A 16,537-nucleotide genomic window follows, 5' to 3' on the forward strand; every position below is an offset into this window, starting at 1 on the left:
ATGTTTTACATGAATATACGTTCCTGTTTGTCTGGTCGTGTCCCACACTGCTTGTATGAATAGTACATACCGGTAATGTAGCCTACATTTGCTTGGCAGTTTATACATGTAGCACTATAGCCTGACCATAGATCACTAGAATACAGTAGGTCATACATGGGGTCTAGGGACCATGCAGGAGTCCAAATGGACTGACGGGTCTCTGAGAGAACCCAGAGTTAAATTAAAACTGAGTATATTACTGTGTATATTGGGGTCGAGATGGGAAAAGAAAAAGGGCACAAACTGGGGGTCATTGAAATGGAAAAGGTTGAGATTCACTGGTACAGTAAAATACTTGTTTTTCACTGTTCATTTATTTTGGACCTGTAGAGTAGACTTGAAGATGATTGCTCCACCCAAAGGAGAGATTTCTGATCCAAATGGACAACACTCCCTCATACCTGGGACTTGCAAGTAAATGACCTTTAATATTTGATGAATTTCCTCATTTCCTCTTTCAAACCAATGGTGTGTTGACCAACATCAAAATGGAAAAAACCCCTGAAAGGCTTTTTCATTATACATTACAAACAGTACACACTAGATTTGCTCAATATTTACTTATATATTTACTTACTATATATATATTTACTTACTATATATATTTTTTTTTGTTTAACTTTTTATAATTCAGTTTACTGTGGATTGTGGAAACACATGCTGGAACCTTTTATTTTGAAAAGTTTTGTAGTTTTTGAGTTATTTAACTTAAACGTCCAATGCAATTACATCCAGACAGTGTATTACTCGTTTTAAAAATAGTTCTGTAATCAACATCAGCTTTGTTTGGATTAACGTGCAGTTATGCGAGACATGGCCAAAGCATTTCCGAGGGTCCTGTTGAGAACCCCTGTGTTAAGTAGTGTCCTGTCATAGACAGACTGGAAAACTGACGTTTTGCCGCCATCTAGTGTTCACCAGGCAGACACTGCATGTGTCTGAAGATAATTTTGTGTGCTGTAAAATAAATCAGTGATCCTCAAACTTTTTCATGTCAAGGACGGGCCCCCAAACGAATGTATACATTTGGCCACTGACCCCCATCTGGAAATATGTTGTACCAGGGACCCCCAGAGAAGTTTTATGTTAAAAGGATCCAAGGTTAATAAAATAAATATGCCTTAAAGGAGAATTCCATGCTAGAAGGCTTTCTTACCTTTATCTGTAGTTGTTACGTCCCCAACAAAGAGGTCCAGGTGTTATTTTGTGCATAAGTGCATTATTGGCTATTTCCCCTAATATAAGCCCTCAATGGGGGTTGCGTTTTTGTGCTAATTTGCTTATTTCCATTGAAATAAGTAGTAAAGTGTGCCGCTTGGGCACACTTTAGATTATGAAGATAGGATGTATATACAAAGAAAATAGATTTTTGAGTGATGGAAATAAGCACCCCATAGCCCCATTCAATTCAATGCAATTCATGAATGGCTTATGGTAGGGGAAATAGCCAATAATGCGCTTTTGCACAAAATAACACCTGGACCTCTTTGGTGGGGACGTAACAACTACAAATAAAGGTAAGAAAGCCTTTTAGCATGGAATTCTCCTTTAAGATGGCTCAGGGGCCACTCAGCAAAAATCCAAAAGTCCAAAGGCCGCAAGCCCCTAAAATGTCAGTATTATTTTGAAACAATTACAAATTTATTTTGTAACAGACTACACGACTAGTCTAAAAATCAAGGAAACAAACGGTTAAAAACCACATTTCCAACTTAGGCCAAACCTCAATGAACAAAAACATTGTGATTAATGATAAAGTTACAAAATGAGTCTTCATTCACACAATGTGAAGAGAACATAACAATTATTATCACATTATTATCACAGGTGGAATAAATATGTAAATGGTTAATACTCATGGGGCCATATCACTTTCTCTTGGAACAAACAATACCATACCTGCAATCTTGTTCAAAACAATGAAAATAACTAATTATGTTTTGATTAGTATGACCCTGACGGGCCGCAGATACATTAAGCAGTCACGTGTCTAGCTGACACGTGACTTTTGACACGACCAAAATGTCTCAATAGAAGAGCAGGCAGACAAAATACAGGCACCCCAAGTTAATATTGTATTAACATAATGTACTCTACCATACATATTTAACACATTCTACCATACAGATTGGACACAATTACATTTTATTCATTTAAAATAAAAGTTAGGCTACATAGTGCTGGTTTTAAAATAATGGATATGTGAATAATGGATAAACCATGAGAATGTTTGACAGTCAGTTTCACAGAGGTGGCCAACATACTTTTCACAAGAATACATTTTATGAAGAAGAGACAAAGTTAAAGTAGTACAAGTGACATTTTTCAAATAATGTGGCTATACATTCCGTGTCGTAGGCTTTTTACTGATAGTTTTTTATCCTAAAACAGTAAACACAGGTGATTTTCACCCGGACAATTATATTTTTGTCATTTTCATAATGTTGCTCATGTGTGAGCTGAGGTTGGTGGGTCTTTCAGTAGGCCTACCAGGAATGGGACATGTGTTTTTCAATAGCTCCAATAGTTTTCCAACCTATGATAATCACCTATGATATATATATTTTTTGTGAAAAGTCATGATGAAATATTAAAGAAGAGTACCTCAAGTTGCTATGCATGAATTGCTGTACTTCAATACATTTTGATGAGAAGTATTTTTAATGGAATATTTTACATTGGGTAAAATATACCTGTGTTTAGTGACAAAAGGATGTTTAGTTTTCTAGGCTTAAATGTGTACATTTTGTCCTCATCCTCACAGAGACTCCAGCCAACGGGAGGCTGATGGTATCAATTTGCCTCGGCCGCGTCACGTGACTCGCCTTCAACCATTAAAACCAAGGCAGTGGAAAAAGTACTCACATTTTGTACTTAAGTAAATGTATCAAAACAGCATGCAATGGAGACATACTCTCGTTACTAGTAAATGTCTGGACATGTCTGTAGCCAAACCAAAGCCAGTAACCAAATTAAGCTTTCTAATAATTGCAGTGGAGTAGAAGTAAAAGTATTGGAAATTGGAAATACACAAGTACAAATACCTCAAAATTGTACTTAAAGTACTCGAGGCTCGAGCGCATGTGCTTAGTTACTTTACAATTACACCACTGAACACATGCATGGCAGTCACCCAGCCAGCATGAGGGACAGGAGAGAGAGAGAGACAGAGAGAGGGAGAGACGGAGAGGGAGAGGGAGAGAGGAGAAAGAAAGGGACCACTTTCTGACAAAACCCAGATTATGTGAACTCACTGCACTCCCGAAAGGAAAAAAAGAAACAGAGCAGTGAAATAATTGGGTCGAGTGGCTAAGAAGTGTGTCATGAAGAAAGAGGTGGCCCGTATGTGTTCACACATATAGCTCCAAGAAGCGCTGGAGTCACACAGGTGTGGAAACTATGGCTGTGGTCGGGCGTTATGAACACCTTGAGCTCCAGACGAACGAAGAAGAAGATGTGGACTCCGGAAAGACCTGCCTCGACTTGAATCTCCAGACCGAGAATGCGGCTGAGAAAGATCCGCAGAATATACTGCAGTCCGGTAAGAGACATTATTATCGATTGATTGATTGATTGATTTGTTGGTTGATTGATTGATCTAATACTTTATTAACAGCTTTATTAAAAAAGCGCAGAGGGCTCGTTTCCATTGTGGTCCAATTGTTATTAGAATTATGAATCACAAAGCTATGTGCAGGTCCATGAAACCCATGTACAATGTTTTATGATTTGCTCATCACAATGAGCAATAATCACAATAATGCTTCATGACAACAATAATTATAACACATGAAGCCTCACTGTAATTATCAATGTTTCAATACATTATAATAATGTATGATGGCTTCATGATCACTGCTATAATGCATTGCGGTGTTATTGATAGTTACAAGTGGTCATTTTGTTGCTCTATAAGTAAAGGGATGACATTCTGGGAGTTGCAGGCATTAACATTGTGTATTTGTTTTGTAAGTTTATTTTAATGCAATTCTTTTCCACTCTGCTTAAAACGGCCAATGACCGCTTACTGTAGTGGCTTTATTATTATGATAAAACTTTCTATGCATTATGCCAGTGATTAGAATGGATCATTATCAATTATTATGATGATAAATGACATGGTGTAATTGTGGCCAAAGAAAGTCTGAGTTTCCAGCAAGTATGACATTTAATGACATTTGACCAGTTATAAGTTATCATTATGAATGCTTTATAGTGTGTTATAATTAGTAATACATGCTTACAGTATATAGACAGTGTTAAGACGTAGGCTTCATACTGTAGAAAGTTTTACCAAAAGGACTGTTTTCATACAAAATGTTAAACTCTTTAAATTGATCTTATTTCCTATTCTCTCTCTGTGTGTGTGTGTGTGTGTGTGTGTGTGTGTGTGTGTGTGTGTGTTTGCGTGCGTGCGGGCGTACATGCGTGTGTACGTGTGTGTGCGAGTGTGTGTGTGTGTGTGTGTGCGCGTGCGCGTGTGCGTGTTCATGTGTCCAGATATAAGACTATATGGGCGGGTTGGTGTGGGTGTTGGAGTGGTCTGTGCCGTTCTAGCCCTCCTCAACATTGTCATCCCACTCTATCTCTGTAAGTCAATGTTCCATACATTTGGCAGCAATGCTATATATATATATATATATATATATATATATATATATATATATATATACTGTATTATGTATGTGTATATATAGAAAATACTAGTACTAATAGTGGTTTTGGTAGTAAAGTAGTACTAGTAGTGTTGTTGTTTAAATTGTTTCTTTTTTACAGGGTGATTTTGCTGTCATTTTCTGTGTTTTAGCTGTGTACAGTGTATTTAGCTTTTAGCAGCTAGTAGTAGTGGTGGTATAGCAACAGCATTGGTAGTCTCTAGGAGATATGATAGGTAGTATCCAGAAGGTCATGACCTGCATGCATTCTTTAACTCTCAACTGTACTGTAAATCCCAAGCCGTTTTATTGAGTGTCCCTCATGCCACATTTGCCACACCTCCCCCCAACCCGCCCTCCACCCTCGTTACATCTCGTCTCTTGTAGGGTGGTAACCTCGTTATGTACAAAACTGTTCATTTTCAGGATTCACATTCAAAAGTGTCGGAAAGTAGCAGATCTACAAGCAGCTCGAAACGGGTCGCTTTGCGTTTCGAGCTTGTGGATCTGCTACTTTTGATGCCTTCGTGTGACGCTGTGGTGTGATCAAATAGGGCTTTAAAAAAAACAAAACATTAAGAAACAGGGTTGTATATGGACTATGGAGATAATAGGTTTCTGCCTCAGAGCCACGATCTGTCGGATGAAAGCAGATGCTTTTTGTCAGACGTCAGAGACGTGCATGTAGAGACAAGCAGATGTGCATTCATTCCCCCACGTACAGTACTGTATATGTGCGGGCAAGCACGTTCCGCGTGCATGCACGCGTTTTTTCCAGACATGTTACCCCACCGTAGGAGTTTGCCTTGCTCATTCATTCCTTGCTACACGTGCTGCTGCTGCTGCTTTGTGCTGGTCTTTTGTGCACCCCGGATAACGTGTCTTGATTCAATATTTAGATAAGTGTATGGTTTTATATACTATATACTCATTCATTCTTGTCCTTCCAATATGAACCCATTGTAAGTTAATAAACAAATACATTTTTAACCATGTTAGACTCTTTGTGGGAAAGAAACACATACACGTCTGGTTCTGGTGACTGATATTGTCCTTCTAATGCCTGAAGGTGTTGTGTTTTTCAAATACCTTTTCCTTCTTGTGGTATATCTGTCATGCGTGTATGGACTAAGAAACCAATCAGACTTTGGAATCTGTCTCTCTCACACACACACACACACACACACACACACACACACACACACACACACACACACACACACACACACACCTCACCCTACAATGACATTACTGTTTTATGTACTTAGTTACTTAACTTACTTTCCACCCCTGCTAATGAGCTGCAGGCGTTACAAGGCTCCCATAAAATAAATAAATAATTAAAATAAACACTGCTTCAGCAGTTTTATGGGCGTGACTGGGCAACAAAACATTGTGCACATCTGCCAGTGGTTTATAGTTGCGGAGGCACTACTGGCCTACTTTTCTTGCGAGGCATCGTAGAGTTGAGACTGCAACAGTGGTGTGAAGCAGTGGTTTTCAACCCTTCTCATATCGAGATACTACATTGTAGTATTGATACTTTAACAACCCTGACCCACTTCTCAAAGTGGGTCAGCTCTCAGCAGTCCTTGAGGGATTTCCGGGGGATCCCCATGCTATTAAAAATCCAAATGGATAGATTTCCTGCAGGGCTTTAACTAAACAGATACTTGACATACAAACCCCCATAACTTAGAGAGTGGACACAATGAACCGCATTTTCTGGTTCCATTCGTACATTCTCTGAGTCACAGACCTGGATATCCATATCCATATCCATACTGTATGTTCTTAATTGACATAAGGAGCTCACAATCAGTGAGTGTATACAGAAAGTGTATACATTGCAGAGATATGTTAATGACATACATGTTTGTGTGTATGTATGTGAGAGAGAGAGAGAGAGAGAGAGAGAGAGAGAGAGAGAAAAAAAAAAACGTGATTTGGACATCCCAATCACGTCAATATTATATCCATATCATGAGGATATTGTACTATTGTGTTTTATAAAATTATAAATATCGGAATTGGAAAATCGGTATCAGCAGATACTCAAAATCAAATGATCGGATCTGGAAAAAATAAATAAATGTGATCCCTATACATCCCTATAACTACTGATGATCACGTTCATGGTTGTACAGTGGGTAGAAATGCTTGCATTACATCAGCATCATTATTAGGTCACGCCTCCTGGTGGAGATTTGCACTCTACTGAGCGCTCCTTTCTGGTTGGACAGTCAGTCAGTAGCGGCAGTGTAGCTGTAGCATCAAATATTAATGATACTGCAAGGTTACTCAGTTATGTATTAGCGTCCACCTAAAGCGAGTCCAAGTCATGACCAAGTCCGAATCCGAGTCCAGACCTAGTGTGGGAGGGGGTCAAGTCCGAGTATAGAGACCGAGACCGACGGGAGGCGAGACCGAGTTGAGACCAAGACCAGATTTCTTTTTCTTTTTCTCAATTTACAATTTACAATTTAGGCATTTAGCAGACGCTCTTAATCCAGAGCGACTTACAATAAGCAAGAACAAAAAGCATGGGAATACATCACATAAAAGCATTTATCATGAAACATGCGTAAGCTAAGAAAGTAACAGTGGAATATCTATATAATGAAACTATACATATAAACTATACATATATACTACTATGCTATACATATGTACTATGGCGTGCTATGCAATGCAATTATAGTGCTGTCTACATAACATGCTATAAGTCTGTATCAAATGCTATCTAAGTCTACAGAAATGCTATCTAAGGGGGTAGGGTAAGTGCTATGGGCCATGATGGAGTCTGAAAAGGTGGGTTTTCAGACTACGGCGGAAGATTGGGAGTGATGCTGCAGTTCTGACTGCAATGGGAAGTGCATTCCACAGTTTTGGAGCCAGAAGGGAGAAGAGTTTGGGACGTGTGGAGCGTTGTCCCGGCGTTTTTAGTGAGGGTACTTCCAGCTTCCCTGCGTTGGCTGATCTGAGTGTGCGGGAGGGTTTGTAGGGTTCAATCATACTTGCAAGATATGGGGGAGCCATACCTTTGGTTGCTTTGAATGCCAGCATCAGAGTTTTGTATTCTGTGCAGGCAGCGACCGGGAGCCAGTGGAGGGAGCGGAGCAGGGGGGAGACATGTGAGAATTTTGGCTGGTTGAAGACCAAGCGAGCTGCGGCATTTTGGATCAGCTGGAGAGGCTTAAGTGCGCATGCTGGTAGGCCAGTAAGGAGGGAGTTACAATAGTCGAGTTTTGACAAGAGTGTTGTCTGGATTAGGAGCTGGGCTGATTCCTGGGTGAGGAACGGTCTAATTCGTCGTATGTTATAGAGTGTGAACCTACAGGATCGAGTGACAGCTCGTACCTCGTGACAGCTCGTACCTATCATTTGATAGGTACAGAAAACACTGCGAGAGCAGGCGTTACATTCTGTTACTTGACTCCTTTAGCGTGCCATTTGCCATCGGCGTGTGAATGGGTGAATGTAATGCACAATATATGTAAAGACGCTCTATAAATGCACCATTTACCATTCAACCACTGAGCCGCCATGGAACCCGAAGTGTTTTGTTAATCCATCAAATTATTTACTTACAAGTGATACATTATGCTAGCATGACATACGTTGTCAGCTACTTGCATTTGACCTGCTGCAGTATGTGTACAAATAATTCACTATTCATTTTGTAAAATATTGTTTCCACACAGATCGTTCCTACATGGAGGCGAGGGACCAACTAGTGGTCAGTTACAACCAACTACTGGCCAACAACAGCAAGCTGACCGAAGACAGACACCAGCTGCAGAGCGGCTTTAACCAGTTACAGAACAGACACGACCGACTGACTGAGCAGAAAGACCAGTTACAGACCAGTTTGGACCAGTTACAGAGCAGTTTGGACCAGTTACAGAACAAACATAACAACTTAACTGAACAGAAAGACCAGTTACGGACCAGTTTGGACGAGTTACAGACAAGCCATAACTACCTAACTGGACAGAGGGACCAGCTGCAGACCCGTTTTGACCAGTTACAGACCATGTACAACAATGTGACTGAAGAGAGAGATGAAATGAAGAGGAGACTCTGTGGTCAGTGAGACAGGTTTTATTCATGTCGTTCATCATTCATTTGTTGTTAATTTGACCCAATTTAAGAACATTGGCTGATGACATGCCTTTATCGTTTTGTTGTCAGAATCACCTGGATGGCAGAAGTTAGACAGCGGTTGTTATTACATCTCTACCGAGACAAAACCCTGGGAGGAGAGCAGACAGTGGTGTAGAGACAGACAATCTGACCTCATCATCATAAACAGCCAAGAAAAACAGGTATGGTGTGTGCGTGCATAGTTGTGTACGTGCATGCGTGTGACTGTGTAGGCTACACATTAGTGCACGTTTTGTAACCTATCCCAGCTTCAGCTTCAATGTCATTGTAACACAAATGTACAGGTGTAAAGGGAAGTGAAGTTATTATGTTTTTGTACAATTTCCCAAAATGTAGCCTTTTCAAGAAAGGTTTCAATCTTCTATGGTAAAGAGTCAAGACAAGGGGAACAACGAAGGCACTGCCATTTCAAATCTGCAATGTCAAATATGAACACGGTGCATGGCCAAAAAAAGAGTCGTGCAGCACTAGTTTGCTGTCCAATTCATTTTAGTTAATACAAGAGAGAGACATTAAGAGAGGATTAAGTCAAGCAATTTGATGTTGTCTGTTTAAAGCCACAGCAGTTTGCTCCAGGTGCATTTTGAATGCAGAAAGACAATACATATTTTCATGGGGGGGGAAAAAAACGTGTGAGAATTGTGATGGGAAAATCGAGATTCACATTTGAGCAAGAATCACTAATACAAAGAATGAAATGCAGTGCTTCTTTGAGGAGATGCAAATCTAGTTTGTGCATCAGTAACCAGCAGCTTTTCTGTCCAGGACTTTGTGGAACGTTTAAACCACAGAGTGTGGCTGGGTTTGACCGACACAGAGGATGAAAGGACGTACAAGTGGGTGGATGGAACACCACTGACAACACCGACGTAAGACCCATCTTCATTTCACCTTCATTCTTCCAAATGCTCCCAGCAAGCCAAATGGAATACTGGACAACTCACCCCGGTGCTTGCCCGTTTTTCCTCCCGGAATTTTCACCAGTGAGGAGGATAACTTTGTAATATGCTATTGGCTGTTTGTATTCTTTTTGGAAAAATATAAAAAGGATACTCCTGTGGAAAGGCTATATTATTTTACTTATATTGTATTATATTTAGTAGTAAGGTTTTGCCCACTCAAATGGTACCTCGTCAGATAATCCCCACATATCCTACAACAACTTCTGTGAACAGACTTCACTGTAGTAGCTTTTCATAAATTATATTTGTACAGCTGTCTGCTGTCATGAAAGTTTATAGTTAGAGAAATTCAAAGTCCAGCCGTCTGCTGTCCAGCCTCTCCCACCCCTCACTGGGGAGAATTCTGGGAGGAAAACAGAAACGGGGTGAGTTGTCTTGTTACCGCCAAATGACGCTATGATGACGTCCTCCGGTGATGTTCAGGACATTCAGGACTAGGCCAGATCCCAGCCCATATGGGATTGATCTTTACGTCATTTCCAGGACGTCTTCCCCTGACCATGCTTGCTGGGGTATTAAGGGGGGAGCTGATGATTGACAGACAATAGCGCCCCACTTCCAATAGCAGGACATTTTGGTATTTCAAAGCCAACAGCCGAGTTGACAAACCACAAGAAAAAGGGCAGGGTATAACACCTTTTTTGTTTTTCTTCTTTCTAATTATTTGTTCGTACCAAAGAAATGTGTTTATTTTCATGATTTGTCAACTCGGCTGTTGGCTTTGTCCGAGGCTTACAGGTCTTTAAATAAATACTTTTTGAAACGTCTATGGGAGAAATTAATGGGAATTGGACTGCAACACTCTATTTTGCGTGTCTTAAGTACCAGGTATTATGACTTAACTGACCTGGAGGTGTGGCCATTGCTGTGTCGTGTCTATGTCGTGTATTTTCACACCACATTAACTGATTAAACTACTAGAGAGAAAAAGACTGAAAGAGTTTCTCTAAACTAAATAGCAAACTGTAGGCCCTGTAGTGAAAAACCTTGTCAAAAACACTGGACGATCAGTTGAAGAAAACCAGACAGATAGGTGAACTGAAGATCCCAGAGTTTGTGTTTATTCAATCAGAGACAACAAACAGCAGAGCTTCCCCGTAGGCCCTTGTCAGCCCACGGGAGCATAACAACAGACTGACCGTGGTCAGCCTGCCAAGCAAGACTAACTTAACATTGTATTTTATGAGACATATATACAGTTTACATCAAACAGTTGAATTCTGGGTGTGGTTGAGATTTAACATAGGAATAGCAGATGGCTGCCTAGGTGTGTTTTTATTCACACCTGAGAGAAGCTTCAAAGGAGTAATGAACAATGCAGAGTACTTGACTGAGTGATTGCTTTCAGACCTGCAGACAGACTAGACAATCGACTTACTTCAGACCTAAGTAACATTTTGGTCACGAACATGCATGATATAGTAGGCTATAGAATTATTGTCCAGATACGACAGCTGTTTGGCCACTCAAAGCAGCCAAATAGCATACATTCATCCAGGTATTAATTTTAGTTAAGACCTGGTATTTACAAGACACGCAAAATATGTCTGTTGTCTGTTGTCCGTGACCCCTAGACATCTGTTGAAGACCCCTGATCTAGAATATAATTTGAGGTTGTGATAAAAAAAAACAAAAAAAAACAACAGCTGTCACGTGGACACACCAACATGTGCACATGTTCGGATGTGTACTAGCCTTTGTTTGTTTGCTATCACTTTGGATATTTTTGTATTTTGTATTTTGTATTTTTGTATTGTATTTTATAGATACTTTGAGGTTTATCATGGATGCACTGATTGTTTATAATCAATTGAAGTCTTGTTGCTCCTTCAGGTACTGGCTTCCTGGCCAGCCTAACAACAGGGAGCCAATCACACACGAACAACAGGACTGTGTGGAGTATCACATCTTCAACGGGACGTCTGTTCCTACACGGGGATGGAACGACAAAATCTGTAACGCATTCAACCCGTGGATCTGCGAGAGAGCTCTGGGCTGAAGCCATGTCAACCAAAGAACAAGATTCCTGTACACTACAGGATCTCCTCACTGGTCAACAAAAACACCTTGAAGACCCTATATAGTCTCACGTAGCCAGACAACTATATTCCACAATCTCCGAATGCTATATAGCAATAACAGTTTATTATTTTTTGGCCATTTTTGGACCAGGTTGAAGTCGGACTGTAAAAGGTGTTGAATTTGGTAAATGCTTTTATCAGAGGCATAAATAACTCCTGCTCCACTTCCGCTTTATATTTTACTCATGATAGAGCGTCCGTTGCTCCAGACTGTATGACGGAAGCATTTGAAATATGCGAGAGGCAACAGTCTGGCAACGCAAGACTATGAAGACCCTAACGGGAGCCCTCGTATAGTCTACAAGGTTTCTTCGACTACCGCACACATAGGCTAAAGGCCAGTGAAACCAGGGAAACCCTGGTATTACTTTTGTTTGTTTTTTGTTTTTGTTTTCATAAAATAAAAATAACAAAAGAAAACACATTTTGAGCTCTTAAATCTGCTATTTTTGCAATTTCATTAATTGGAATCATTAATTATTTATCTATTTATTTTTATTGGAATCCTTAAAATACATAAAAATACTATAGTCATTAACCTATAGACTGAAGCAATTAGAGCAGGTCATGTTTGCATGTTTGGAATAGTAACAGCTGAGATCAACAATATATCAGAATTATTTAACCTGCAGGCCGCCTTAAGTGAAGGTGGGGGCCGGGGCGCATGTGGCCCTCACGCCACGCAGAAGACATCGCCACCTTTTAAAACCAATGGCCTAAGTATTTCTTTATTTTTGGCCACTCTTGAGATAGGCCATTTGCAAACGGGAAACACTAGGAACATAACTACACAATAAAACACACAGTTCATGACAGTAAAAGTACACCGTTCATGACACGGAGAGTGTATGTCTGATCGATGTAATGTTTGTGAGAGTTCTTGCTGTTATACATTACAGCCCCTGAGCCCCAGCATTGCAGACCACCACTGTAATAGCACCACTGACGAGGGAAATCAAATGAATGGAGACGGACACAGACAGCTCAGGTTCACAGCTCCACAGGATGCTGTCCAGTGTCCTCACAGCAAGTGAGGCTTTTTATTGAACACACCCAAAACATATACATGCCCACCGCAGGTGGCACTGATCAGTGTTCAATTACTCATAAACAAGCATAAAAAAAAATAATCAAAACAATAAATAATAGTTTGCCTCTGTACACAATAGAAGTTACAATTAAGAGCATATCTTAACACTTGCCTTGTTTATTAATCTTATTTTGCCCCCAAAAATTAAATCCAAAACTGGAATAGCTCTGCAAGATAGTAATGGAACACACAGACAAGTGAGATAAGACTAGCTGCTCTCCCTCTCTCTCTTCCATTTAATTCAAATGGGCTTTATTGGCATGATATGAGAAAACATCTGTTTACATTGGAAAAGAGAACGTGGAACAAAACAGCCAAAACAAAATAATGTATGTAGGCCTACAGTACAATTGCTGAAAATCTTAAAGCTCACAATATGAGATGCATGGCTACACCCAGTGGCGTTTCCAGGAATTACATTTTGGCCAGGCAAGAATTACATTTTGGGCAGGCAAGATGTGTTAATTAAATTAATTGTCAGCCCCCGCGCATAATCAGTAGCACTAAAGGTTTTCAAAGAGATATACCTGCCAGACAGTAGGATACAAAGGCTGAAAGGCATGCATGAATTGCATTCGAATGGGTGATTGAGGGTCGCGCTCTATACGCGCAACGACCAATCCACTGTCCACTATAGTTCTCAGGTCTTGTTTTTGTCCCTAGTGTATGGATTTTGGCCAGGCAGAAAATGGATTTGGACAGGCAGACGCGGCCTCTGGCAGTCTGGCTACACCAGCAGTCTGGGCCACGATGAGAACTTCAATCTCATTTCATTTCCATCTCTCAGATATGTCTGATCGACATAATTATGTTTGAGAGTTCTTGCTTTGGTTATCAGCTTTGACTTAATTGACTTAATTGTTCCTATATTATTTGTCCCAAATTTTGAACTTAAATTAAATGCCAAACTGGAACAGCTCTGCAAGAACACACTGAACACAGACAAGTGAGATAAGACTCAGCCATCAAACAAGACTGTCTTGTGAGAAGTTGTGACAAAACTGACAAAACTACTATTCAACCCATGATTCAACCATGCTTACAAGGAAGCTGTGTTTCTCACACAAGCTGAAGCTGATGACTAATTAATTTGTTTGCGCGCCGAGTCGCTCACCAGAAATAGCAGATCTACAAGCTCACAACACGTTGCATTGCGAGGCGTTGTGAGCTTGTAGCTCTACCATTTCCCACAGGCGCGATTCGCGCGAGCTAAAATCATGACTAGCCTACTTCCTTCCCATCATCAGCTTCCGATGCGCAGGAGAGGAGAGAAAAGCTCCGAGCGAGCCACTTGCAGTACCATAATAGTATACTAGCAGGTAAGTTAATATGTTAATGACTTGTAAACCATTCTTCTTGTAATTATTATTATTTTATCAGACATGAATCCTACTTCTAGCAACTTTTTATAACGTCATCATGGAGCGCTAGCCTAGCGAGCAGCTTCTTGTTGTGAGTCGTATTCGTATAACACATGGCAACCACACAGTGTGCAACCACTTTATCATTAACCTTTACCCTGATATACTAATTTCGTTGTACGACGATGTATGACATAATCTAGATATAAATTGTGAGCTTGCAGATCTGCTATTTTCGGCGAGCGACAGACAGGTGTAGTTCGTACGACCACCATCATGAAATGAAGCATACACACCCACCCAGGCACCCACACCATGCACATGCATTTTGTTTTCCTCGGCGGTCAATGAGTCAATCAGTGATTCCTTCCTGGTCTGCCTGTCTTATCCACGGATGTATTATTCAAATCCAATGACGCAGAAATTTCAGAAATATAAAACTATATATATACCCAGACCTGCATTTGTGTTAATGTACCTGTAACTACTTTCAAAACGTTTAATCAACTTCACAATCACAACACCAGAGGGAGCTCGAGCTTTGTGGACTGTCACTGGATCCAGTCAGTCCACAAATCACGTTCAACCTATGCGTTCAACCCAGATTCCCCACTTCCCTGTTCCCTAGTCCAGTGCGCGCCATGTTCCCAAACTTTTTCATGTCAAAGAACCCCAAATGGACACTAATTAGCCCGCAGACCGCCATTTGAAAAACACATGCCAAGGACCCCCATAAGAGAAGAATGTTATGGCTCTAGCAGTGATTCTCAACCATTATAATTTCAAGGACCGCCAGTGTGACATGCATTAGGGCTAGGCTACGGATCCCCATTTAATGACATTTTTAGATCTGCGACCCGATTTATATTGTAAAATCACTGTTAATTTAACTCTGAGAGTGTACAAATGGAACTAAACGGTTCCATTTGTACACTCGAACGGGTCCATTTGGTTCCATTTGTACACTCTCAGACCCCTTTTCCACCGGTTGGTTCCCAGTGGGAACCGGTTCAGTTCTTTTTGGTTTTTAGTCCATGAGCCAGAGCTCCAAAATTGGTGGGCAAACTATACCCTATATTAAATTGTTTATAGGATCAATACAAGTAAATGAATACATGATAACCCTTCCACAGTAGTAGCTTTTTCATGTTTTTGATTATTTTGCATATTTTCCTACATAATGCCTCATTTAAAAATGTAAAATTTGTAATACAATAAATCATTGTCTTCGTGTAAGTACTCAATTGGGAGAGTTTAATGGTGATAACAATCTAATATAGGTATGGTTTTGCCCACTCAATTCATAATTCACGTTTCAATTTTGGAGCTCTGGCTCATGGACTAAAAACCAAAAAGAACTGAACCGGTTCCCACTGGGAACCAACCGGTGGAAAAGGGGCCTCAGAGTTACAGACCCACAAGGATCCATTTGGTTCCTAACTATCATTTAGCTGGGGACCCCCTGGAACCCAAAAGGGGTCTCCTTTGGGAGCACTGCCCTAGTCCCCCCCCCCCCTGCTGTTTCTACTTGTTTATATCATGTTTTTGCATAGTATTTAATATTTGTCTATCATTAAAGACCCACCTTTTCAGACTCCATCATGGCCCATAGCACTTACCCTACCCCCTTAGATAGCATTTCTGTAGACTTAGATAGCATTTGATACAGACTTATAGCATGTTATGTAGACAGCACTATAATTGCATTGTATATAGTCATAGCACGCCATAGTACATATGTATAGCATAGTAGTATATATATATATATATATATATAGTTTATATGTATAGTCTCATAATATAGATATTCCACTGTTACTTTCTTAGCTTACGCATGTTTCATGATAAATGCTTTTTTGTGATGTATTCCCATGCTTTTTGTTCTTGCTTAATGTAAGTCGCTCTGGATTAAGAGCGTCTGCTAAATGCCTAAATTGTAAATTGTAATTAAATGTTTTGATGAATTGAGCACATAAGGACCGCAATGGAAACAAGCCAATAGGATTTCTTGGAAAACATCTCTTTTTTAGCAGACCTTATTACTTCCAAATAGTTTTTATATGAATATGACAACCAGAAGACACTGTTTAGATGGTTGTGTTGAGGCTGTGTTGAATTTGAAGGCTATTACTGACGTACTTTCTTTTTTTTGACAGGTCGCGTTTGTTGGTGGTTATTG

General features: G+C 40.2%; 1 protein-coding gene across 1 annotated transcript; it reads left to right on the plus strand.

Annotated features, from left to right (window-relative positions):
- The first annotated feature begins 3,241 nt into the window (after positions 1–3,241).
- LOC310855120 (uncharacterized protein) lies at positions 3,242–12,331 on the plus strand. The gene is made up of 6 exons (XM_083760011.1): positions 3,242–3,583; positions 4,543–4,632; positions 8,402–8,785; positions 8,892–9,025; positions 9,630–9,733; positions 11,660–12,331. The coding sequence occupies exons 1-6, from the start codon at positions 3,442–3,444 to the stop codon at positions 11,823–11,825; spliced, it is 1,020 nt and encodes a 339-aa protein (XP_083616137.1). The 5' UTR covers positions 3,242–3,441; the 3' UTR covers positions 11,826–12,331.
- Positions 12,332–16,537: the final 4,206 nt, after the last annotated feature.

The sequence above is a fragment of the Protomyctophum parallelum genome, assembly GCF_964188405.1.
Source record: "Protomyctophum parallelum genome assembly, chromosome: 2".
Classification (NCBI taxonomy): Eukaryota; Metazoa; Chordata; class Actinopteri; order Myctophiformes; family Myctophidae; genus Protomyctophum; species Protomyctophum parallelum.